At 42.1% G+C, this 27,303-nt stretch overlaps 1 protein-coding gene, 1 non-coding gene and 1 pseudogene across 3 annotated transcripts; 2 read left to right on the top strand and 1 right to left on the bottom strand.

The window, feature by feature from the left end:
- The first annotated feature begins 14,401 nt into the window (after nucleotides 1–14,401).
- On the top strand, nucleotides 14,402–14,488 carry TRNASTOP-UCA (transfer RNA opal suppressor (anticodon UCA)). The gene has a single exon. It is a non-coding gene; the product is annotated as a tRNA-Sec (tRNA).
- Nucleotides 14,489–14,670: 182 nt separating this feature from the next.
- Nucleotides 14,671–27,035, bottom strand: Sec63 (translocation protein Sec63). 2 transcript variants are annotated; one of them, XM_065226628.1, is made up of 8 exons: nucleotides 26,605–27,035; nucleotides 16,939–17,648; nucleotides 16,643–16,871; nucleotides 16,169–16,589; nucleotides 15,878–16,109; nucleotides 15,682–15,809; nucleotides 15,533–15,617; nucleotides 14,671–15,468 (listed from the first exon to the last, which is right to left on the bottom strand). In XM_065226628.1, exons 1-8 carry the CDS (start codon nucleotides 26,726–26,728, stop codon nucleotides 15,121–15,123), a joined length of 2,277 nt encoding a protein of 758 aa, XP_065082700.1. In that variant the 5' UTR covers nucleotides 26,729–27,035; the 3' UTR covers nucleotides 14,671–15,120. The 2 variants fall into 2 exon arrangements, with proteins under 2 accessions (XP_065082700.1, XP_065082702.1); XM_065226630.1 differs by having other exon boundaries at nucleotides 15,887–16,109.
- LOC135705123 (U4 spliceosomal RNA) lies at nucleotides 17,700–17,858 on the top strand (annotated as a pseudogene).
- Nucleotides 27,036–27,303: the final 268 nt, after the last annotated feature.

Below are 27,303 nucleotides of genomic sequence, written 5' to 3'. Positions count from 1 at the left end.
AATAAATTTAGAAGTCATCTTTGACATAAATATTTCATTTTTTGTTTAAACTCATTCATAAAAGAGAGGTAAAGCGCGGAAGTAGGACGGAAATTATATCAAAACCCTATTGCATGAATAAACAACATGCTAAAGTATAACTAAATCTGACAACTCAACAAGTGCCTTAGATGCTACTTAATGTTTGTCTATTTTGATAAAGTAGCAAGGCCTATCTACCTATAACTTTTATTTTTTCACGAATTTCAAAATGGGTTTCTACGGAATCATACTTCCTACTATTTGCCGTCATTTGCAATCAAAATCTCATAAATAAAAAAAAATAAACTTGTGGCATTATTGCATGGAATCGACGGTTTCAGTATCAAGCACTGAAATTATCAGGCGGTACCTTTAATTATGGTTTCCCTAATAAACAAATACCATAAACGAGCTGTATCCCGGAATGGTAAACTATCTCACAAAAGGTTTGGATGATACCCCGAACACGTCGATAAGCTCTCTTTTATGGTTATTTTTATTAGGGTTTAGATTAGTATTGCAAGTCACTCCTACTTGCTATAGAACGGCTTGCTATTCCTCTCCTTGTTAATCTGCTTAATGCTATTGGTCTGCTTGCGTTTTCTTATTGAAGTTTAAGACTAAATAGGAAGATTTATTCTACAACTTTAAAGGTTAGTTGCCCCCCCTAAGCGGACCCCCCGGATCCTAATTCTCTTGTTTATTTGGTTCTACATCAACAGACTGGGTTTAGTCCTAATAATGGATTAAGCAATACTACACGCAGAAAAATGGATTTTTGTTTCAGGGCTTAATGTATTTTGTTATTGATTCAAACATATTGTATAACGGCACCGGTGGTGTAGTGGTAAGCGTGATTACCTTTCACCCCAGCAGGCCTGGGTTCAATCTCTGTCGGCGCCGCCGGGATGTTCTGAGGCATAACATCTCTGATCACGCCTTCCTTCGGATGGGAAGTAAAGCCGTTGGTCCCCGGTTCATGAGTTGATGGGTCGATAGGTAGGGTCCAGGTGTGGGAGCTGCCTTCCTGGCACGTCGGTAGCATTGGTGCTCAGCACGGAAAACAAGATCGACGGAAAAAACAAACCAAAGGAAAAAAAAAAAAAAAAAAAAAACATATTGTATCACTATTTCAACGAAACATATTTTTGAATCAACAAAATGGTTTTTGGAATCAACAAACAGATTATTGACTCTACAACCGGTTTGTTGATTCAAAAATATTTTTCTTTGAACTAACCGAATAATATATTTGAATCAATACCAAAAATATATTAGGCCCTGAGCCAAAAATATATCCATTTGAATATAAAAATCATTTCTCTGTGTGTAGGAAATACAATATAGTCAAGAAGTAACAAGCTGCAAAGGCCGTGAAGTCCAACTTATTTCCTAATTCCTAATTCTTAAAAATATATCACGGAATCTCTGACGCAGCGTCTCGCGTGCCAAGTGAAAATCCATTAATCCATTTGATAGCACCATACGAACTATAGTTTGTACGACGAAAAGGTATGCTCAGCATTGCGTTGTTACGGAGTACTCGTTAACGTTAACGTTCAACCACAAACGAAGTTACAGACGACTTTCTCCGAAGAAATTAATTAAAATAATGTGGTTCTCTGTAATAGAATTCTAGTCCACCTTCCGCCCCTCACCGCCAGGTTCGCTAGTATTTTTGTTTTGAATTAATTCAAGTTGGTTTTGTGTGCAATGATCTGGCAACTCGCGTTCTCGCTCGCATTGACGGGGTGCTGTTTTCTCACTCATCGAAGGAAATTTTGACTAGAGTGAGAAAGTAAGAAACAGTCAGTGCGGGAGCCGTGTGCGTTGCTATAGGTGCGGCAGAAGGAATGTAGTCGACTTTTTTGTTCTCACGATGTTCTTACACATGATCCAACGTTACGTCACACTATATTATGCATAAGAACGTCGTGATAATGAAAGACCTGACTTGTTTCCTTCTGCCTCACCAATCACTTTGATCACAGCAATTGCGATTCTCCGTCGGTTCGTTTCGCTGCGCGAGTTAAAGTTTTGAGCGTCGGAGGTTATTTTAAAAAAAATATCTACTCACTACTGCTGCTACCTAAAAACTACTTTATTCAATCAATAATTCCTACAGAGAACCTAGCACTCGCGAAAAGTGTCCACTATGCAAATCCGGAGTCCAATCGATCGCCCGATTGCGGAATGCTGATGAAGCTCGCTGCTGTTGCCGTTCTGTGCATCCGTCCTAGATGCTGACGAAAGCACCGACGATGGAATTTGCCAATTGCGGTTGGCACCGGCGTTAACTCGCCCCTCCTTAGTGATGAACCTCCAGGGGCATCGTATATCCAAATGAAGATGTACTTAGGTTTCCGACGTTTTTTTTTCCAGGTTCCGATTTTCCACGATGATCGTTGGTGTTTGGCATCGTCTCTAGTTTGATATTTGTTGTTCTGCGGGAGAAAATGCTGAGGAAAATAATGATACCGATCATGGGGAGGATGGTTATCCCTCCAAAAAGGAACCAGTGTGGGAAATGCAGACTGTAGCTTTTTAAACGGAGTAAGTCCAAATCTTTCCGTGTTTCTGTTTGCAGTTTGTGGAGATGTTCCATAATAAGGTTCAATATATGACTGTCCTTGGAAATAGCTATTCCGTCCAGATGAAGGTGGACCGGGTTTCCAGCCGTGGTTCGAGTTCTGCCGGCATACGAAATGTTGTTGATTCGTGTGGTGCAATTCTCGTATCGAATCAGATATGATCCAGTGAGAATTCTTTCATTGGTGCTGCAATCTGATGATAGGGTGAAATTGCTCATTGAATTGAATTCACCAGTAAATAATACTTATCGATGGGAACAATCTCCTGCTGTATGGGATTTGATGAATAGTTGCAAATGGCTGGTTTCGCATCTATTAGGTTTGGTATGCATGTAGACTCGGTTACTTCAATGTCCTCAATTCGATAAATGATGGGTTCTAGGTTCTTGACGATAAATTTCTGTGTCGGATGGATCATGAAAGATCTCTCTGTGGTGTGGATTTGTTGTTGGTTGTGGAATGTTGGGAAAACATAGATTCTACGAAAAATTCTGGGGTCTAACTTCTGCATCTTGATGAATAATACGATCTTCTTGCGGTTGGTGGCGATTGCTGTCTTGGCATAGGTTACGACTTCGGAATTTGAGTGAACTGTAATATTTTCTCTCCTAAACATTTCAATTTCATTTTTTGATAGAATTTTTTCCTTTAATAATCCTACTTTTGCTGAGGCTATAGTATCAATAATGTTGTTTATTTTATCATTTAATTCCTTAAGGTTGAAAAGAATATTTATGAAATATAGTTCCGAAGTTTTTGAATTGAACAGTGGAATAGCATCTTTTGTTTTAAATACTGTCTCTTCTAACTGTAATGCCATTTCTCGGTTAATCTTTACTTGTATATTGTTATTTGCTACGAGATTGTTAATGGTTGAATTGATTAACTTTAAATCATGTGCGTCGGGGGATCCGGCAATAAATTTCCAAACTTTTCCTACTGCGTCCCAGCGTTTCTGTCTCTTGGTTTGTAAAATAGTTCCTAGTGAGAGGTTTATGTCGTCAAATTTTTGGACTATCACATCTGTAAACTGCGTTTTTCCTACTTTATCAAATTTATCTCTCAAATCGGTTACATGGTGGTTCAAGATTTCTATGTTAAAATGATGTAGGTAATAATAGGTAATAGGTAATAAATAGGCAGGGTCCAGGTATGAGAGCTAGCTCGCTGGCGTCGGTAGCATTGGTGCTCAGCACCGAAAACCAGATCGACCGAAAACAAACCAAAGGAAGAAAGAAAAAAAGAAATGAGATTAACAGAACTATATCTGTACAAGTTCGGAATAAGTTTCATATTTTTGAATTTTCTGCAGAGTTTTAAACTTTTATCGAACAGTCCGCAATTAATCATGTGATGTTGTTTTTGACATCATCCACATCCAGAGGGCCAGTCAATTTCGAATGTATGAGAATGGTAGGTAACCATTTGGAAATGCATGAAAATTTTCAGTTTTTATTCATTATCGTCTTTATGGGCAGTTTTAGATGCACAAAAATTGCACGATTACATTACTATGGTGATAAGGTAAACACTCGTTTATTTGTTTCCTTCTATGAAAGCATGTTTAGTCACAAATCGTGGATTTTCTGATATTCTCCATACTGCCAAAATGATTTTCCTACCACTGAAGCGGCGACATCTCTCGGATCTTCAGTATAGCTACTACTCAAATCATATAATTAATTAAAAAACCCAGTAAAAACATTACTGACTGGATTAGTGTGTATATGTTATGTGCAACTTATCTGTTGTAATATTCAACGAATTGGTTCGGTATTGGTGCTTAGTTGAAAGTTCACAATCGCATAAATTGTTTCGTCCACGTCTTTGGAGTCGTCAGCAACATCTCGAAGTGCTGCCAATAGTTTTACGAATTTAATATCAATTGTAGCCGAGCAGACTTCGGCATCCTTAAGGCAGTTCTCCACGAGTCTTATCAAATAACTATCCGTTAGAAAATCGAATCCGTATTTGTACTTGAAGTCGATGACCAACCGAGCAAGGTCCAGCATTTCTCTTCCGGGAAATTGACCAAAAATCGCAACCCGGAGTCCAGCAGCGATGGCTTCTTTTCGCATACCAAATCGTCCAGAGTTAGTATTTTATACCTCAGAAATCCATTGACCAATCCGACCAGTTCTGGACTGATTTCCTGCCGGCCTTGGACATGGTCATCGCCAAGTTTATAACTATCGTTGAAATGTAATCCACAAAATTCCAACTGGAGCTTCCACAGCGGGAGCAAATCTGGGCTTGATTCCTGGGGCAGTATTTACTGAATTTGACCAACGATTTGCACAATTCAATGATCGGCTCGGTTACCTCCGAAGCATGCTGCTTAATTTGATCCAAATGTATCCACAGTTGAAGTGTGATGAATATAACGATTTCTACCAAAATCTGATCCGGAGGGGATTTCCCACTGAGGATTTTCAATTTCTCTGATAGGGATTTCAGCGTTTTCATATCCAGAACAGAGCTGTTTTGAAAGTTGAGATACTTACTCAAAATCCACACGGAACTTGCCGTTGGCTCAGATTCTATTCTTTCAAAAATAGGGTAGAGAACTACTTCGGTCTAATCGCCCATTTTGGGCCTATCGAGCAGAAAACATCAAATAAATCCACGATTTCAGAGTTAAGAAGTCAATTGTGGGTTTGGTACGATACTTTAGTCAATTAGCTGTCGAACGAAGTCAATGAGAATGCGTTATATAAAGCTTTGCACCCATAATTCACAAAAACAAAAGAAGCGCTCAATCAATTTTTATCTTCATCCGAAAGGTCGAAGTGAATTCATTGGCGATTCAATGCGTTAGGTCGAATTTAGAATCCGTAGGCCGAGTTTGGTATCAAGAATCAGTGTTAGACTTTTGACAATATCTCAACGATTGGTTTCTCTTTATTAAATCTTACGGTACGTACAGAAAGGTAAATAAATTTGGAAGCCATCAGTAATAATAACATTTCGTTTGATGCTAAACTGTGCTAGATTAAGAAAGACTAAGTGCGCGTTGTGCTTAATTGGCCGGAAAGGGGGTAGTTAACCCTACTAAGAATCTCCACTAATTGTATGTACTGCTTGGAAGCCTCACCCAAGCTAAGAATTATTTTCAAATAAGACAAACTCTTGTGGAATAATTCTGCCATTTCCATCTCGCTACACTTCTCTATATATCACTGATGCGAAAAATTTCGCTGGCCGCTTCTGATACACAGTGAACAGTCGATACAGCAGCGCCGTTGAGTTATCGAACACATCGTTGTAGATCCCTACTGCTTTCGCCCGGATCGCCAACTCGTCAGACTCGGACCAATGCCGCAACAATCGAATCGTGGTGGAGCAGATCACATCCAATCCAGACAAAATCCACTTTTGCTGATCCGTTTGCTTCTTCGTATGTGCAATCTTCCAGCAAGCAAGCGCATTGCACTAATATGTGTCGTTTATCCTGAAAAAGTAAAATTTATTATACAGAATCCAGAATCCAAAATCAATTTGATAACGGCACAAAAGCATTTGTAAATAAACTTTCTAAGGCCCTTTACACGCGAATACCAATACCACTTTCGGAAAAGTGATAGTTGCCCCTATCCGATGATGTTGGTTTGCGTGGGCGTACTTTGGTTCGCGTGTAAAGGACCTTAGAAAGTTTGTTTACAAATGCTTTTATGCCGTTATCAAATGTTATGGCTGAACTAAACTCACCACCTTCCCACTGAACTTCACCGCCTCGCGACAAACTCCAAGCAATGCCTGCAAATGCAGTAGGTCCTCCTTCCTATCACCATCCACCGACTCCCCGAAAACCGTCAACAGTTCCGCTACGGAGGAGTTCTGTCGATGTCTTCTCGGTCGCGGTTCACTCTGACTTTGGTTAGAAGCACGGACTGAAGAAATCTGTAGCAACAATGGCAACAAGCGCGAGTCTTTGACAGCTCAACATCGTTTACTTCTAAGCAAATGTTAAACCGATGTGTTCACCCCTAATCATTTTGGCATATGATCTTTTGTTATACAAAAGAAAAGCAGATAACAACTAAACGTCATAATGACATGCTGTTTGACAACAGGCTCTCCCTTTAAATTTTCGTTAGAGAAAAAGAGATAACATACGGTACTTCCCACTTTAAGCTAGTACATATGAGTAGATAGTGTTGCCGTGAGGTACACTCGAAAACTGCAAATGTAAGTGCGTCAAATCAAATTTCGAGCCGCTCCGTCTGTCACTTCGTTTGTGGTTCAACGTCGATTTGTTGCAGAATTGGCGTTGACGGCGACTCTGTAGCTCTTTACTCCTATGAGAAAATCCATAAGCAAACGTCAGACTGTGCGTGAAACATGGCGGACTTTGTACTATCCTTTTACTCCACCGAAAATTTCTATAAGAAACTGTCTATATTTGCTGAAAGAGCAAATTTTTCGACGGTGCCGTCAACGCCAATAGAAGGACAATCGATTCTGCCCTGTTGAATGTCTGCCACAAACAGGGCCCTGGTCGTATCTCTTCGACTCCACAAAGGATCCAGGTGAATTAACTGGCACCGACTTTCGTAGCTTGGAAGGCGATGAGGATCCCTCCAAGGCAATCGTCGAAGGGCAAACCAGATGAATCGCCGTTGAAAAGACTCTACTCTTTGTACACTGTTTTAGTAATTGGGATTTCATACAGGGCAGCAGTATTCTAACACCGACCGGACGAGGGAGCAGTAAAGCGACTTCAAACAGGAGATGTCCGTGAAACTTTTAGCTATCCTGAAAATGATGCCGATCGTTCTGGATGCCTTGTCGATCACGTACGAGATATGCTGGCTGTGTGTGAGTTGACAATCTAAGATGACTCCTAGATCCTTAATGTGATTCACACGATGTACGTCAACGCCTACTAGGATATAACCATAGAGGTAACTCTAAGACCAGAAGGTTCCGAAGAAACGAGCTCAACTTGTTGGCTCAGCTCTGGTACTATCTGCGGTCTCAAGCTAATCGATGCACCCCTCGAAACATAGGAAAATCCACGAACCCCTCATTTTATCTGTCAAACTTTCACAGCGAATCAAAACAAACATAGTGTAGTACTGGAATTTATACTAGAATGGGGTACGTTAATCGATTTGCTTGGGACCAAGAGGCTAGTCAAGTAGTGAGCCAATTTAAAATCGTTAGTTTCGAATTGATTGTTGATATAACTGAATGTTTCTTCCGTGAGAACGTGATTACTGAACATTTTGTTGGATTTACAACCATGCGGTTCAATTGGCACCAATTAATCCTGATGAATGTGGGCGTCTTAGTGGAATACCTGTATAATGAGAGAGAGAAGGATTAGTATTTTCCATTTAATTCCACTACTTTATTTGCTTATCCTTGACAGATACGCGTATTTCGTCTACAATGTGCAGACTTCTTCAGTGTCTTGTACTAATACTCGACAGTCGAGTATTAGTACAAGACACTGAAGAAGTCTGCACATTGTAGACGAAATACGCGTATCTGTCAAGGATAAGCAAATAAAGTAGTGGAATTAAATGGAAAATACTAATTCTTCTCTCTCTCATTATACCAATTAATCATTTTTTTCGACTATTTTCCACACAGATGGCGCTGTTCCGCTGGTAGAAAGTGATAAAAATCTTCATATAGAAATTGCGAGAAATTGAGAGAAGTGGGAATAATTCGCTTTCGGTGCATATTCAGGTCAAAAAAAAAAGTGAACGACAACCTAAAGAAATTAATCAGGGACTTTGTAGTTCAGTTTTTTCCCGGAAATTATTGTTAAACAAGCTACAATTAAATAAAAAATATTTTTCCCCATACAGTTTTACCTGATATACTACCAGCTCCCAGAGAGCCAAAAAATTCAAATTTGAGAGAGAAAATTTGCTCTCACGACTAGAAACACTGGAATAAGAGACCAGCGGAGACACTGTTATGATTCCAATCGAACTGTCAAAAGCGGTTCCAATCTGCAATGTTTACAAATGGTTTGCTTCAATTAGGGAGGAGTATTAAAATCGTTTAACAATCACTCATGAACTCGATCGTCGGTGCATTGACGAAGTCACTCGCAAGCAGTTACAAATGCAAGTGATTCCAGGATTGCTGTAATGTTTATCTTGTTGCCAAATTCATGTTTTTTTTTCTCCGCTGGTCTTTTATTCCAGTGTTTCTACTCACGACCTCAATCTCTCAACATGCCATGTATTTTGTTGACACTCGATTTGTGATTTCCCTTTTCACAGATTACAAAATAGAGTACCTGACACTACAAAACATGTCTGGTACTTCTATATATGCATTTGACTAGAAGGTACCGAAATAACGTGCTCAACTTTTTGGCTCAGCTCTATGGTACTCTCTTCGGTCCCAAGCTAATCGATTCACCCCTCGAAACATAGGAAAAACCTAAGAGGAAGAGATGACAATTGGCTTCTTCCTCTTTTATTTCTATCTCTATCTCTATCTTTATCTATCTCTATCTCTATCTTACGCACATGAAATCGGCCAATCAGGAGCTGGTTCACGTTGACAGAAAAGTGGTTCATTTTCGCCCCCGTTTTGTCATCTCTTCTCTTAGGGAAAAACCAATAACCCCTCATTTTATCTGTCAAACTTTCATAGCGAATCAAAACAAACATTGCGTAGTACTAGAATTTCGACTAGAATGGGATACGTTAATCGTTTGCTTGGGACCAATAGGCTAGTCAAGTAGTGAGCCAATTTAAAATCGTTAGTTTCGTATTGATTGTTGACAGCCAATGTATGTTTGATAATCATTAGAAATAATCAACATTTGTACTTACATCTTGCGATTATTTTGCAAAAAATAACGGACATAAGCACATCACGATGTCGCCGTACTTTGCACCACTCTGAGTGTAGAACTCTTTTTTTCAGATGTGGAAATCACATAAGGTTTACGTGAAACGCACATAGAAACAGTGTATGTGAAAATCACGTAAATTGCATTGATTAAGTTTGTGTGCTTAATCGGAATTCCCTTTGACATTTAAGGGGTATCACATACATTCTACGTGAGTCACGTAAAACTGAGGGGAGTGGTAAAAGAGAGAACTTACGTGATTTTTCACGTAGTTTCAACGTGTCGTAGGCCATCTATGCCAAGCGCGTCACCCTCATTCTAAACAACATACAGCTCACCAGCCTCATCTGTGTTCAATACCCTAATAGCTCAGCCATCACGACAAAACGGTCCTTTTCAGGACCACCATAACTTTGTACAAGAGTATTTTTTGGACATTTGCTCTGACATTTGTCAAGGTCATCAATCGGATGTCAGTTACCCAAGATAGAGCTGGAATTAGGGCGTAACAGCTTTTGTAAACAATGAGTTCTTTCGATGATGTCTTGAAAGTCAAGGCTCGCCCACGCAAATAAACATCACCATCAGGTAGGGTAAGACTTCCCCCACCCGACGGAAATGTTGGTATGCGTTGACGTGTCTTGAATTCCTCAAAATCATCGAGAGAAGTCATTGTTTACAAAAGCTGATACGCCTAATTCCAGGTCTATCTAAATCTAACATACCATGTTCTTGAAGGCAAAATTGGGGGTGTAATTACAAAAACCAAAGCCGGTCGCGGCATGAAAGTGGTCTGATTTTGATCCAGAGATGATGGATTTTAATTCTTAATACGCCAATCGATACGAATTTTTTCTACAAATCTTTTAAAATTAAGACTATCATTTTTCAACATGTCACTATTGAAAATTGCACGAATGTGCATCTGTTGATATGATAATTAAAATGTCACACGGATTCTCATGATCAATATAAATCAAATACAAGGACTGTCCACAATCTACGGGGACAATCGATATAAATAAAAACATCTAAGCATGTACAAATCCTCCGAACATTATCTGGAAAAAGATGAATAAGATAATAGGATTGTAGCTTAAAGCGGAAGCTTAAAATTCGTATCCAAAACGCTCCATTCAAATCGGCGCGCAAAGAGGTCGTACACGAATTTGAACTTGTTCGGGGCACACTTGGCACCACCCATACCCCGTGCGGACCCTCCTGTTCACATCTGACCCACTAGCGTCAACCCGAGCGCGGCTTGAGTGGAAGACGAAAATCGAAAAAAGTTTGAGAACCACTGGTCTATGTCATAGATCTTTAAAAAATGTCCAAGATCTTTCCCTGGATTTTTTTTTGACGTAGGACTACGTCTTTAATTTCTATACTGGAGGTCACATTAAAAAAAAATCAAAATTCATACATGTAACGAAAAATTCCAAACACGGACGCAACGATAGAGCGCAAATTTAACGACACACGGCCGCTCGTAAGGGAGGAGAAAGCAGCGGTAATAAAAACGCTTGCCAAATCGTTTTCTTCGTCAATTACTTTCGAACAACGGACGGATAAGCGTCGGACACGACGTATGAGTGGAACAGTACGCATCGTACCAATACGAAGACGACGACGAATGTACCCACATCGACCGGAGGAAAGGCTTCCCGCAATAGGCAGCATGACTGGGCAGCCGTCATCCGGATCCGTCATCATCGAATTGCACTGGTATGAATGAGTCAAGTAGCGCTAGTTGTTTTTTCACAACAATCCAATTCAATGCTGGTAGGAACACGTCTTGGTCTGGTGTGAATGCTGCCATATACTTCCTAGAACGCTCTGACGAAAAATACACCAAAAGGGAGGGGCTTAATCAGCTATTCTGAAAGTATAAAACAGACTGTAATTCAGTGAACGTGATCAGTTGCAATTCCTTTTGCTGTGGGGACAGTAGTCACAACTAATTTGAAACCAACTGAGCACGCTGTCTCTGGAGATACCCAAGTGCACCAGTTTGTTCGCCTCGATCCAAAATGGCAGTTTCATTTGCGACGGAGATGGCCACCACAAATTTGGTGAGATCCTGAAGGACGCCGACATCGGAGGCTCTTTGAGTAGCTTCACCATCTTTTCGGACGTTCCACTGCAGTCGTTCCGTTAGGCTGACTACAACATTGATCACCTGCAACCAAGGAATCAAAAATATCTCCAAATGACAAAATGACAAGCGATCAATGGACCGAATGATAACGCTATGTAAGAAGTGGAAAGCAATGATGATATAATCTTCTTCCTTTTTTCATGACAATCAGCCCGTGCGACACAGCTCACTCGGTGCGGTAGAAAGAAACGAGCAAATTGTTGGCAAGCTGCTTCACGAAGTATAGCCGAAGATGATACACGTGTATTAATGGGAATTTTTGTGTTATGTCGTTTCTCGATTCAGATCAAGCTATGTCCTCATCCATGTATATTGCAACAATTCTGGCAAGCAATATATCATTATCCTTCTACCACTCCGATAGAGCTATGTTACAGAGCGAGTTTGTCATGGTAGTCGTAGCCTCGGTCGTAGCAACCGTTTTGTCTGTATCGTTGGTTGCTTTATGTGTCTCGCTGCCTGCAACATTTCGACCGCTGTGCAATGGTGTAAGCACGATATCCTGAAAGTGCCAGTATGCCAGTGTTCGGAAAATCACTATCAGCTTTGGGTCATTGAGTCTTCGTGAGAGAATAAACTTGTTATAAGTTTGTTTACAATTTGCTCTAAAACCTCGCCCATTTAGTGAAAAAGCTGTATCACCATGTATATACCATGCGTAAATCATCCAGCTCTAAACCTTCCCGCAGACGTCAATTAATTATATGATTTGAGTAGTAGCTATACTGAAGATCCGAGAGATGTCGCCCCTTCAGTGGTAGGAAAATCATTTTTGCAATATGGAGAATATCAGAAAATCCACGATTTGTGACTAAACATGCTTTCACAGAAGGAAACAAATAAACGAGTGTTTACCTTATCACCATAGTAATGTACTCGGGCATTTTTTGTTCATCTAAAACTGCCCATAAAGACGACAATGAATAAAAACTGAAAATTTTCATGCATTTCCAAATGGTTTCCTACCATTCCCATACATTCGAAGTGACTGGCCCTCTGGATGTGGATGATGTCAAAAACAACAAAACATGATTAATTGGTAGCACGTTTATGCATTACGTGTTAGTTGTCCATCACATCCACTTTTAAAATTACAGGTATCAATAATCACTATTTTTATCAGCTACACGGTAGAGGTCTCAAACGACCAATAGGAAGAAAAAACAAACAACGGCCCTTCTCAAGGCCACCATTCGTAAAACAACCTTTTTAGGGCCGCCAATTCAAACACGTAGAGTTAAGATAAAAAAGTATCGGTCAAAAGGACTAAAGACTCAACATATTTGTTCCGTCCACTAGTGGTCCTATGTCAAGCTTATCATAAATCATAAACAGAGCTAAAAAAGGGCCTATCTTCTTTGATCGATTCTCTTTTTCGACTTTCTCTTTCGTTAATAACTCAGCTGTAACGACATTCCTTGTTGCATTTGATGATTTGGACGATAGATGAAAACCTCCTTTATCATGCTATGTGGCAAAAATAGCACAAAATCTGTTTGCATTGCCGTAGGTATCAAGAGAAAGTCGATGAAGAGAATCGATCAAAGCAGATAGGCCCTTTTTCCAGCTCTGTATAGATATGTTGCCTGTTGGTTAACAACTTTAATAAGTTGGATTTTTTTAAATATTCAAATATCCTTTCGGTTAGCGAATGTTTAGTGTTTTATCATAACTGTAATTAATTACTATTAATCATAAAATAACAAAAAGAACAGGAATTATTAAAAAATAGACAAAAACAGCAGACAAACAATTTCTTTGTTTAATAGTAAAATAATGTTTTGTTGTAGCGTTCACCGTTGTTGTTAACCCCCGAGGAAGTCGCCTTTCAGTATGCAACCCTTCACACTACAGCACCAGTATGTGGATGCTCAAAATAAATGTAAAATCCGCACACGACCAACTTAGGCAAAGCACATGTGAGTCAATTCTACATGAACGTTTCAAAAGGTCGTAATATCTGCAGTGATTGATTCTCTTCATCGATTTTCTCGTCACGCTAACTTGAAAGTAACCATTAATGGGTAAAATTTTTACTCATCAATGATTTAAGCCATTTTTTTCAAATGGGTATTTTTTACCCATTAATGGGTACTTTCAAGTTAGCGTGTTCAGGTAATAACTATAGATTAATTTTTCAATATGTCCTGTTTATTTGTCGATCAATAAATCGGTTAAATTGATTCGCTTTTCAGCGCGACCAACGCGGTATTTTCGGTACGTACAGTCTTTAATTTAGTCTTTGAAATTTTGATTGTAAGCATTAATATTGCAAAGCCACCTCGATTTTTTTATCAACAAATGGATATAGGACCTATTTAAAAGACTTCAGATCTCACCTGCAAACACATTTTTCCTGTTGTGTTTTACACGGACGCGGACCTTCTGTTATCAGACTATGTAGCGAAATTCATGAAGAAAAGCGAACAATGCAGATAGGGACCTATTGGAATGTTTGTCTAGATATGTGCACAGCAGCAGTCAACAAAAATCAATAGATTCTATAAATAAAAATCTTGCATACAACACCAGCGCGTGGAAGTTGTATGCCGCTGATACACTTGTATGGCAAACTATGAGTATTATTTGTATAATAATTATGAGCACTATTCAAAAACTATACAAGTGTGACAATGGATGAGTATGAGTTTTATTATACAAATACGGCTCATGCTTATAGTTGGCCATACAAATGTATCCGCGGCAAAACAAACAAAATCACGTGCCTGCTTCGTGTGAGCCATCCATCGCTAGAACTGTTTCATTGCGCCAGTAGTATATATACAAATGCCGCTACCATCCTCCACTGCCCAGTCGAGCCTCGGTGGTCCGGGGTGCAGGCTTCAAACCTGTAGTCGATTAGCGTCGAAGTGGTTCGATTCCACCTACTGGGCGACCTTTTGGAGGTTTTCTTGTTCCTAGCCACTAGACAATATGGGTAAATAATGCAGTTCTTCGTTTTCGTACGAAGATTCTCCCCCAACACCTTTTACCGGTCACAACGCCCATTTAATCAAATCATTAAGGATAGGTTTCGGATGAACGAACTTCCACTGCTACTACTGTTTGTTTGCATAATATGCTTTCTTGCACTTTTGTTTTACAGACTTTTAATGTTCTATAATTGTGATTGTATGTAATGTTGCGAAGATTTACTTTTTTTTGTACACTACATAACTGCCGTTTTTAGTCTACCTTACATTTACCCAAAATTTTCTCTAGAAATATTGTAGTCTTTCGCTTCAACCGAGCGTTGTAGTGTTTTTATAAAAAAGTGTCCTCTTACCTTTTTTCGTTTCGTTTCCCGTGCAAATGTGTCACTCTCACATCATCAGTGGGATCAAATTACGCGAAACACTCGGCGCACATCGGAGTCCATCCAGGATTCAGGGTGATAGGAAATCAACAACGGAGAACAAATCAAAATTGGGGTAGGTATTTGGAGGGTAATAATAGTCTCTCTCTTGCATTGTGCACACACTCTCGCAACCACAGCTTGCATTTCAGTTGTATTTTTTCCCTTAATTTTAGTCATCGTCATTCTCCGCATCGGACGAATCCGTGGTGAATTCGCTCTCGTTGGCTTGCTGTTCGTTCGCTTCCGATTCCGAGTCGCTGATGTCCCACTGTGGATGTTCGGTGGGTATCGCTGCCGCTTCCTTGACGTCCAGCTTCAGATCGACCTGCTGGTCCATTCCGAAGTAGGAATCCGACCGTAGGCAAACGGTGAAAACGTACACACCGGGCCACTTGGGGGCGGTGAATTTAAGCGCGACCTCCTCGCGGTGCACCAGATTGGTGACGTGGTACGGCGCGGTGAGGAGGGTGCGGGACTTCCGATCGCAGATGTACGTCCACCAGTATTCGTATTTTTCCTGGAAATTAAGGATGGGCGATTATGTCGGTGATTTGGACTAAGCCGCTGAAAGGGGATGTTACCTCTGGGAACAGCGGACAGTGCACCGGATGGGAAACCTTGGATTTGCCTTCCAATTTCTCACGTTTGTTGATTTTCTGTTGGAATCTGAAAATAATGCATTGAGTCAATAATTTGGAAAGTTGATCTTGGGGAAGTATGAATTAGTTACTTTTCCCATTCGACATCGTCGTCTTCCACAGAGGACTTCTTCCCTTCATCGGAGCTGATATCGTTGTCACTTTCGGCACCGCTGTCTGCATCTGAATCATCCTTGCGAACCTTTTCGTTGATTTTGTTCTGAAAATTAGCGGAAATAATTGTTTTTTTTTTTTCTGTCTATCTTATTTATGTTTATCAATAATTACCTTTCTTACCTTGTCGACCTTGGTAACCTGAGTTTGAGCCTGTGCTGCGGCAGCGGCTGCTGCTTGTCGTTGCTTGTTCTTGTTGGCCGCACCTTTGCTTTTGCTCTTGTGACCCTTGCCTGCCTTCGGCTGCCAGGCGGGCTTCTTTGCCTTGGCTTCCTCTTTCTCGTCCTTGGCCGGTGCCCCCTCACCACCGTTCTCTTCCCCTTCAGCTCCCTCGTCGTTTTCCTCACTAAAACAATAAAGGATCTAGAGTTGATCCTAAAACAAATAGTCAGGATAACAACTCACGTAATGCTTTGCTTCTCCTTGGCGGTGGTATCGCCAAACAGTTCGCTCATGCTCCTCCGGACCAGCTCGACCGTGACGGTCACAATGGCCCCGGCAGTTACCACGTTCGAGTTCTCGTCATCCACCACTTCGCACTTGACGCTGAAATCGATCAGGGGCATTTTGCCGAGCACCTTCATTACGTTCTCGTAGTCATAGTCACTCAAGCTTCGCAGCACTCCGCGGCTTTCGTCTGCTGGAAGCTGGGCAAACTGCTGCAGATTCCGAACCGGGCGCTTCTTCGAAGTGAAGTACTTCAGGTGCTCTTCGGTGACGTGCGGCAGTTGCAGGAGCGGATTTTTGAACTCCCATAGACCCTGGATGATCATCGGGGACAGTTTCATGCAGTTTTCGATCGTTTCAATGGTGGGCAGCTTGGAAACTAGAAAAATCCATTGAAATACGTTTCTATAAATGAAGGAATTTCGAACTCACTTCTTCGAGCGTAGGCAAGCATAATCAGCTGGTTGACACAGCTGACCATCTCCTGGATTAGATAGGGACACTTCTTAACGATGAATTGGCGATCCTTGTCCAGTGTGTGCGGATTCAGGACCATCCGGCTAAGATGAGCGTGCAGGATGGATCGGGCTTTAATCGAGTACATTCGGCACAGCGGCAGCTCCTTACACTTTTCGTTCAAGTTCGGTAGTTGTTTGATAAGCTGTAACAACATGAACACACATCAGATAAATCTACGTTTTCAAAAATCGGCACCGATTCTCACTCACCATTGGCACCTCCTCGTTATCCGACTGTCGTTCGACCACTTGCGTGTTGTGCCTCTTATCAAACTCCAAACTGGCAGCCAGAATCATCACCACCCGCTTCAGAGCCATGTGCGGAGTCTTGTGGAAAAAGTAGAAATACATCTGCGTCGTATCCAGCAGCACTTTATCGCCACTGTAGCGAATCGATCGATACCACCAGGTTCCGACCACCGTAGGCAACGCCACCATAAACACCAACGCATACAAACCCAACACCCACACCGAGTTCTCCTTCTCGACGATCCACGAGGGCAGCGCAATACCGAACGACGTCGCACCCGGGCCATCCGGATTGCCGTACTTTTCCCAGTTCTTCCTGGCTTCGTTGTCCGTCAGGGCTTGGTACGCCTTGGTCAACTTCATGAAAGCCTTCTCGTCACCGGTTTCCTTATCCGGATGCAGAATGACTGACAGGGTGCGGTACGCTTTCTTGATGTCCTTCTCGGAGGTGCCCGGTGGGACGCCCAGAATTTCATACGGGTCAAAGTTGGACATCTCGTAGTCGAATTGGGACACTTTGTAGGTTAGAAATGCAAGCAGCGCCCAGCCACCGATGATCAGCACCTTGATCAGGAACGCCTTGAATCCCTTGTACGGGTCGGAATGTGATATTAGGATGCGCTTTTTGTTGCATGGTTCGCACTGGCATTCTGCTTTGAAGCGTTCCGGGTCTGGGTGAGGGAGGAAACCAAAAAAAAAAAAGAAGTTTAGATTAGTCTTGGAACTTTGCGCAGTGGCGATATCGTAACCAATGAGGTACGTCCGAGGTGCGATTATTGCTAGTTGAAAACTAGATTAGTCTTGGAGGTAGGACATATTCTATTCAAATGGAACTGTTATGCGTTTATGGGTAGTTTAATTTTCGATTAAATCTCTCGAGTCTTCCACCTTGCCTCTACACGCAAGTATAATCAATATATTGACTATTCACTGCCTGATGCCGATCAAATTTTCAGCAATTCTGACTGTGTTAGTCATTGTGATGATGTAACTCCCAATCCAGGAATCCTGGAACGCGCCGTAGAAAGCCCCATGGAAGCCCCCAATCCCTCCGTCTCAGTCCTGTCATCAGCAGCCTTCGTTCATCATAGTCGTTCCGGACCTGCTGTCGGATGTGGAGAGGGGGTCTTCCAACCCACTCACTATGGCGAGTATCCAATGAGACTTGATGATCTGCGACAATGAACTCATCGATACTCACTGTCGGTTAGTTTTCACAGTTGTCGAAAGTGCCACTCCAGTTGATGAGATATTCATTTTTGGTGACTTCAATCTGCCAGGCGTTTCGTGGAGTCCATCTCATAGCGGATTCCTGTACCCAGATCCTGATAGCTCTACATTTCACGCAGGAGCTATTAACCTTCTCGACAACTACAGCGCAGCGACGCTTTCTCAAATTAACCATGTAGTTAACAAAAATGGTCGTAGTTTGGACCTCTGCTTCGTGAGCACACAGGGCAGGGATCCATCAAATTCCTCGGCTCCTTGTGAACTAACTAAGCTAGTTCCACATCACCCTCCTCTAATTGTCACTGTTGAGGACAAACTCGTGCGTGATTTCGACGATTATCCTGCTACGGTTTCTTATGACTTCCGTAAAGCTGACCACCGTAGCATCATAGATGTATTGTCTAGCATGGTATGGGAGAACATCCTTGATCCAGATGACGTTGAGGCTGCAGCGCAAACCTTTTCACATGTATTGGCATATGTCATTGACATACACGTCCCGAAAAGAACTCACCACAAAGTGTCTCACCCTCCCTGGCAGACGAGAGAGCTACGTAGGTTGAAGTCAATCAAGATAGCAGCATTGAGAAGATTTACGAAGTATCGCACGCTTCCTCTGAAACTACATTATGTGAGGCTGAATCACATGTACCAGCGAGTCAGTCGTGAATGCTTTTCAAGTTTCCAACGAGGCATCCAGTGCAAATTTAAGCTACACCCGAAGTCCTTTTGGAACTACGTGAACGAGCAACGCAGGGAATCCACCTCCCATCGACTATGGAATTCAACGGAGAAGTTGCTGCCACCGTTCAGGATATATGCCACCTTTTTTTCCGAAAAGTTTGCCAGTGTATTCACTAATGAGATACTAACTGACGACCAGATTAACATGGCTGCCAGGAACGTTCCAGTAAACGATCAAACGCTGGGTGCAATTGATTTTAATGCAGAAATGATTTCTAAGGCCGCGACTCTGCTCAAGTCATCCTTCAATCCTGGACCTGATGGAGCTCCATCTGTATTTTTGAAGAGACATATTGCTAGCTTGTTAATTCTGCTTCTTCGCCTGTTCCGAATGTCTCTCTCAGGTGGCATATTTCCATCTTGCTGGAAATTTGCGCACATGTTTCCCGTCCACAAAAAAGGTAGGCAACGAGCTGTGGATAACTATTGAGTAATTACATCGTTAAGCGCCGTTTCGAAGCTATTCGAGCTAGTGATTATGGAACCGTTGCTGTTCCATTACAAGCAGTATTTGAGTGCTGATCAACATGGGTTTACTGTCGGCCGCTCTACAAGCACCAATCTCCTATGTCTCACATCGTATATAACCGAAAGCATGTCGGATCGGTTTCAAACGGACGTTATTCATTCAGACATATCCGCAGCATTCGACAAGTTGAACCATGTTATTGCGATTGCTAAACTCGGCAGGCTCGGTGTATGCGGTAATCTTCTGAGTTGGTTTCGATCATATCTTACCGGTCGGCAACTAAAGGTTGCCATAGGAGATTGCAGATCAGCTTCTTTGACACATCAGGTATACCTCAGGGAAGCCACATGGGACCGTTAATTTTTAAACTGTACTTCAACGACGTGCATCTGGTCATCGAAGCTTCTCGGTTATCATATGCAGATGCCCTCAAAATCTTCCTACGAATCTGCTCGATTGCTGACTGTCACTTTATTCAACGTCAGCTGAATGTATTCGGTAGTTGGTGCAGTTTAATCATAATGGTAGTGAACCCAGCCAAATGCTCCGCTATTACGTTTTCACGAAATCAACAACCGATAATATTTAGCTATGACCTGCTTGGCTCGACAATCGAACGTGTGAATCAGGTGAAAGACTTGGGTGTGATCTTGAATTCGCAGCTTTCATTCAAACAACTCATTGCATATGTTGTTGATAAGGCGTCAAGAACTTTAGGGTTCATTTTTAGGATAGCTAAAAACTTCACTGATATCTACTTGAGCTTGAGCTTGAGCTTGATTGACCGCCCACGGTTGCTACTCTGTTATTGCCAGATCAGCTGTAATTACACAGAGAACCAATAGACGATGCTTGGGACTAGCAATCATCCTCAATGTGTAAAAACTGGTGATCTTAAATTAGGCAATACCAGCGCCGGCCGCGCCCACACAGGTCAAGAAAGGAATGGGAAGGATTGTGTTGACATGACACTCGCTTTGATGGAAGCCGAGAACACCTCTGCACTTCCACGAGGAATCACTGGTATGTTGGATAAGAGGGTTGGGTTTGCAGCAGGGTCATACGATCATATAACCCGAACGAGCTTGGGACTAAACTCACGGTCTTCTCCTCAGTAAGCAAAAACGTTTGCCACTAGGCAGACGAGTACCTTTTTAATCACCGAGTTGCTGTTATTACCATGTAGTCATATTAACAAATAAAACGATTGACGAATCTTGAATGTGGATGGGCCTGAGATTAGACTCATGATGTTCTGCTCAGTAAGCAAAAACGGTTGCTCTAAGGCCACCGAGCCCCTCATATCACATAATACCGTTGCTCAAATTTTGGTGTCCATTCAAACCCGGAACCAACGACAACAACGAGTTTCGCAAAATACACGATACACAAGCGATTTTACCATAAATCTCTTTGATATGTAAGGACCTGGGACCGCGTTTTTCTGCTCAGTAAGCAGGCCACTGTAACCGACGATCTTTCAAATCCGAAAACTAAAAACTACGAAAAAGTACTTAGGCCTTCATTAAGTTCCACTTTCACGCGACGTTCAATGTTTCAGTTTGCTTGGAGGCGAACCAGCCTAAGGCTGAAAGCCTCCTAAATAAAGCTAAATTAATTAATTGTTTCAGTTTGCTCTTTACGTATTGTTCTGGCTATAAATAGGCCCTTTTCAAAAGTTACGCGAGAAATACGCACAATCGTCGCCTACCTCGCAAAACTGGTTCCAAACGACAACAAAGGCATAAGCAACGATGGATTGTTGAACTTTGCTGGCTCCAGTGGTGTAGTGCACAGCAAAAAAAAAATGTAATATCGATCAACGTACTTCAAGCTGATGTATGAAATAATGATGTAATGTAATTGTAATTTTGTAATTTATCAGCACACACCCTGGTCGACCACTGTAAACCAATCTGCCGTTAAGCGAGTGTGTACCTACTGAAACCTGGCCGTCGGCCTATTCTAGACCGACTAAAAACTTCACTGATATCTACTGTCTAAAATCTCTCTATTGTTCGCTTGTTCGATCGACGCTTGAGTATTGTTCGGTGGTTTGGAACCCAAAATACAACAACGGTGCCGAGAGAATTGAATCTGTTCAACGTCGCTTTCTTCGTTTTGCGTTACGTAGATTGCCTTGGAATGATCCGTTTCGATTACCCAGTTACGAAAGCCGTAGTCAACTTATCGACCTAGAACTTCTCCGGACTAGAAGAGACACAAGCAGAACTCTAACCGTGGCCGATATCCTACAAGGAAGGACAGATTGCGAGGCTATCCTGAGGCAAATTGACCTGAATGTTCAACCCCGACCGCTTCGTAATAACCCTATGCTAAGACTGCCTCTACGTCGCACAAATTATGGAGCGTACGATGCGAGTTGCGGACTGCACAGAACATTCAACAGAGTTGCATCTGTTTTCGACTTTCATCTCTCCCGTGGTGCGCTTCGTCGAAAGTTTTTTTTTCTATTTTTCGCCGGCAGTAGTAACTGACTATAAGATGTATGTTTTTTATGTTATGACCATGCTTGAATATTTTTTTTTCCATAGTTGATAAGGTTAAAATCATTGGGGCTTCATCCAGCCTGTTGATGTAAAACAACAATCTGTGGAATGGCATTGGGTTACGATTACCGTAGCACTCCTCAACGGTATCGAAAGTACATGCCAAGTAGCGGTTCAGCTCTTTTTGACATGTTTCCTTGTGAGTTGCTTGCAGTTTGGGTTGACTAACGCCGAAAAACACCGCTTCCTCGTCAAGTTCTGAATTGTCATCGACGTTTGAATCGTCCTCTTCAGCATCGACTTCACGACCATCAGCTTCCGTCATTCTTAGGACAAGTACTCGATAAATATCATCTCTGTTCATGTTCTTGAATGCATCCCATTCAAACATGAATGCCGGTATCAATGTAGTGGCTACAATCAGTTCTTTATCGGTCATCATAGCTCCGAATCGCTTATCGGATTTGATCGATGATATAGCTGCTTCCAACAGTGATAGGCAATGTTTTAAAGGTTTTCCATCTTTGATTCGCTTCGCTTCCAATGACAGACCATAGATGGTTGGAAGCAAGTAGCCCATATACATAAACTTCGCTCGTTGTAGAGTATCTAATGTGTACGCAATAGGTTGCATCACCCACACATATTATTTTAAATACGCCACTTCTAACGGCAACCATTTTTGCAATCCTGTGTGTTCTAAAGTGGCGTTCAACTTTTCTGGAACACGATCAATGATATTGCAGATCTGGAATGATTTGCTATCAGACATAATCTTAAGCACTCCTTTATTACATCGGCAACTACAGAAGATTTGTTCTGCTCCCTCCACCAAGTCTTCAATTTTTTCTGTAGTTTCGTTCATTTCCTTCAAATCAGCAACCTCCTCAAACACTGGATTAACGTCAGTAGTGGCCACTGAGTTCAAAATGTGGCACGCACATCGTTGGTGGGCTGGAAGGGGTTCAGCAAACGCACCTTAATCGAGCAGAGTTTTTACATCAAGTACGGTTTCAGAACGAGTACGGATTTCCGGATAAACTGACGCGATTGGTCAAGGCGACGATGGATCGAGTGATGTGCGTTGTTCGAGTATCGGGGACACTCTCGAGTCCCTTTGAATCTCGAAGGGGGTTACGGCAAGGTGATGGACTTTCGTGTCTGCTATTCAACATCGCGTTAGAAGATGTGATCAGAAGAACTGGGATGAACACGAGTGGCACAATCTTCAGAAAGTCCATCCAGCTTCTTGGCTTCGCCGATGATATTGACATCATGGCACGGAACTTTGAGACGATAGCGGAAACGTACATCAGACTGAAGGGTGAAGCTAGGCGGATTGGACTTGCCATCAACGCATCAAAGACAAAATACAAAAGGCGAATGAACCACGAATTGCACCAGCTGCTGGGAGAACCATCCATCGTCCACATAGCAAAAATTGGGCGACTACGGTGGGCTAGGCACGACGACCCAGTGAAAATGGTTCTAGAAAGCGACCCAACAGGAACAAGAAGAAGAGGCGCGCAGCGGGCAAGGTGGATCGACCAAGTAGAAGGCGACCTGCGGACCCTTCGCAGACTACGAAGCTGGCGAAGTGTGGCCATGGATCGAGTAGAGTGGAGACGACTTCTTCGGGCAGCAGAGGACAACAAGGCCTTAGCCTGATTGGTGAGTGGTGAGTGTGAACTGAATTTCAGGTTGTACAGAACAACCATCCTTTCGGTTTTAGAGTACGGTAGCTTCTGCTTTCAATCCGCGACAAAAACACATATCCTGGAGCTGCAACGGGTTCAATACCGTTGCCTCCGAATCGCGCTTGGCAGTATGCACTCGACGCATACGATGAGCCTCGAAGTACTCGCGGGTGTTCTCCCACTGACAGATCGTTTCGCGGAACTGTCCTTCCGGTTTCTTATCCGTTGTGAAGTAATGAACCCATTGGTAATAGAAAACTTTGAGAAGCTACTGAACAGAAATCCTCAAACAAGATTCATGAGTCTCTATTACGAGTACATGACGCTGCAGGTTGGTCCTTCTTCATTAATCTCCAATCGTGATTGCCTTCAAGCCTTCTATAGTTCCTCTGTAAATTTTGATCTGACCATGATGCAAGAAATCCATGGAATACCAGATCACCATCGGTCGATGGTTGTTCCCTCCATTTTTGCAATCAAGTACCACCATGTAAGTAACGATAAAAGTTTTTTCACAGATGGGTCAACCATAAATGCTTCCACTGGATTTGGTGTATTTAATCAATTTCATAGCGCCACCAATAATCTGCAAAAACCATGCTACGTATACGTTGCGGAACTCGCAGCCATAATTTACGCAGTAGAGCGAATTGTCTTACTACCTTCTGACTATTATTTCATTTTTACGGATAATCTTAGCTCTTTGGAGGCTATTCGTTCAATGAGGCCGATGAAGCACTCCTGTATTTCCTGCCTGAAATCCGAGCTAAATTGAGTACTTTATCTAACTGCTCCTATACTATCACCTTTTTTTTTTCCTCTGTTCGGGACCTAACACTACTGCGACCAGTAAATTGATCTATTGTTGTATATCCCGTGTCCTTAGTTTAGTGCATGTCGTATTACTCCACCACTATTGAGAAATGATGAAGCATTCGATTTTTTTGCAGTTGCCACTCTTGCATTTATCGCAAGGATCCGAGTCTAATTGAAAGGTCCCGCTATTTATACCCTTCGGAGTGTTGAAACACCCTCCAAAGCCGCGCCCCTTTGTCAGTCAAAATTGGATTCCTTAGCAACAAAATTAAGGTATGACACCGATAATGACCATGCATCAGAACCCTAGTCTTAACCACTTCAAACTAGGGAACAACGAAGAGAAGATTAGGAATCACATAGATGAAGACAACTAACTCATTTTTTTTGCCTTGTTTCAAGATCATCCTCGGTAGACAAAGCCGAGTCTTGTCACTATCAACAAGGCATAAAAAGTAACAAGGACTAAGATGTGTTCCTTAGATTACTGAAAAATCCTGTTCCCCTAGTTTGAAGTAGTCGGGACTAGGAATCGGTGGTAGATCTTACCGTAACGTACCACGAAAAGGTGATCTACCCACGTTACGGGGCACTATCACCTTAGTTTGGGTCCCATCTCATTGCTCAATTCCGGGTAATGAGAAAGGGGACTCGTTGGCTAAGGTGGGCACTTCAACGAATTTTTCTCCATTGCTCGTGAGCAAGTCCTCATCAGTTGGCAACAAAAATTGAATGATGGTGATTTGGGAAGATGGTTACATTCTAGTCTCCCACAGGTGTCGACCAAACCATGATTCAAAGGGTTGGACATGAGCCGCGACTTTATACGCGTTATATCAAGGCTTATGTCCAATCACTGCTCGTTAGACTCACACTTCTATCGAATTGGGCTCTCAGGCAGCAATTTAGGTGCGTGTGGCAGTGGTTATCACGATATCGAGCATGTTGTTTGGTCATGTATCTTAAACCGTGTTGCCAGATCTGAGTTATCCACATCCCTCAGGGCCCGAGGAAAACAACCCGCGATGCCCGTTAGAGATGTCTTGGTGAGCCGAGATCTCGACTATTTGAATTTAATTTATGTGTTTTTAAAACGGATAGATCTGAGGATTTAGTAGTTAGTGTCATCTTGTGTTCTTTCAAGTTGTTAACGGCCCATCGGTGTACCCCCATGTTTGTCTTTTTCATCAGAGTGCCGCTTAGTTCGAGATCAAGTGCACATTGCTCTCCAAACCTTGTGTTCACAATCCCTACCCTGCCATCCATTTTTTACAATTTGTTACTCCTAAACCTAGATAGCCGCGAGTAAACGGCCCCGCTTTACTAACGTTAGTTTTAAGTAATTTTGTAATCTAAACAATGAATATCGGCTCCGCAAAGCTACAGCAAATGAGCCTGGAAAAATAAACGCATTATAAAAAAAAAGAATAACTGAATATTCATAAAGTATAATATAAGTGACCATTTAAATAACATTAGCCACATCACATCACTCAACTCGCAGAGTAACCCCACATGTGTATGTTTACACAGAATAAAATCCATTCCCAGAAGGAAACTACCTATAGTTACTGTCCTACGCATATGGGAAATCCCATAGAACTTGCGACAGATGTGCATCCACCGGCAGTACAGCAAGACTTTATCGCAGATATTCTTTCAGCACGGGCGCAATTACCCATCTAAACCAACTACGAATAATTCCATACAATGAGCTGTTTGAAGAATTAACTTATGCCACACATGACGGTGCACACCATTTTAAAGGTGCTCCCAAGTGAAACGTGTGCGGTTCGTATATAATGAAGCCCATCATTCATGCTATAGCACCAGGGCCCTGCAAATTTCAACGACCTACCCAGGTAAATTTGATTCTGCCTGGGCTGTCGAACGCAAACATCGCGACGCGAGCAGAAGAAAGCGAATGAAAAGTGAAAGATAACTGTAAAAATTTCTCCTGATTTTTCGGCTCGTCTCTAGGTCTGTACAATGTTTTTTGACAGCTCATCACACACACGCACCAAAGGCATGGTATGCCGACACGACTGGTATCGGGCAGCGAGAGGTGCTGGAATGGACGAAATTTGCTCAGCCATCAGAATCAACAGATTAAATAGCTGCCTCCGTTCTTATTATTCCAAGGGAAAATCCACACACTTACCTTCCTTTTTCTTCCGAGGCCAAAAGTAGAAAGTGGCCGGTATGAGGATCAGCGCCAGAAACGACAGAATGAAGTAAAAGAAAGTTCCGCCGCTTTCATCGTACTGGAACTTTTGGCCACCCATTTTTTCCTATCTTATTTCTCTTCCTCCTCTGTAGTGTGCTCCTATGCAGCGGCCCTGGGGTTCCGGCAAGATTTATTATTTCCTTTTAATCTCCGGTAATCCTGTTGCTCTCTACATCAGTGGATCCTGGATTCGTCGGCGGGTTAGCTCGGAACTTTACGGAGTAATACACACGCCCGCAGAGAGGAAAAAGCCAAACCTTTCACCTCCAAAACTACCTTTTCCCTTTTTCTGCAGCTGCTTTCTTTTGCGCGATATAAACCTTACGGACGACGGACCCACGGAGAGACACGAACACGAACTGACTGACGACTGGTGAAGCAAACGAACACATAAAAAAAAATTTGACACGTTTACAAACCAACCTGCGGGAAAGCGAGAAGTGACAGATTCGCATTAAAGCCCTCTCGTTAAAGTATGGACGACTGCCCGCATAAACGCGAACCATCACATGACCTTACCGATAATGGTTTTAAATTGTTTATAATCCCTGCTAAACGTCAACTGAAATGGTTATGGAACTTTACATGAACGTTTGTGTGATAAAGTTTTAACCTTATGTATTATGGTTTTTT

This window comes from Ochlerotatus camptorhynchus, unplaced genomic scaffold (assembly GCF_037179485.1).
Source record: "Ochlerotatus camptorhynchus isolate MF236.1 unplaced genomic scaffold, CSIRO-AGI_Acam_v1.1 ptg000257l, whole genome shotgun sequence".
Classification (NCBI taxonomy): Eukaryota; Metazoa; Arthropoda; class Insecta; order Diptera; family Culicidae; genus Ochlerotatus; species Ochlerotatus camptorhynchus.
This window is presented reverse-complemented; position numbering and strand designations above follow the sequence as displayed.

What these genes read in the sequence shown, in the direction of transcription:
- Sec63 (XM_065226628.1), bottom strand. Translation starts at nt 26,728, where the DNA reads ATGGGTGGCCAAAAGTTCCAGTACGATGAAAGCGGCGGAACTTTCTTT. An exon ending in ATAACGAGGAGGTGCCAATG is followed by an intron (nt 16,872 to 16,938) that starts GTGAGTGAGAAT and finishes ATGTTGTTACAG; the next exon opens with CTTATCAAACAACTACCGAA. An exon ending in AAGGAGAAGCAAAGCATTAC is followed by an intron (nt 16,110 to 16,168) that starts GTGAGTTGTTAT and finishes TTATTGTTTTAG; the next exon opens with TGAGGAAAACGACGAGGGAG.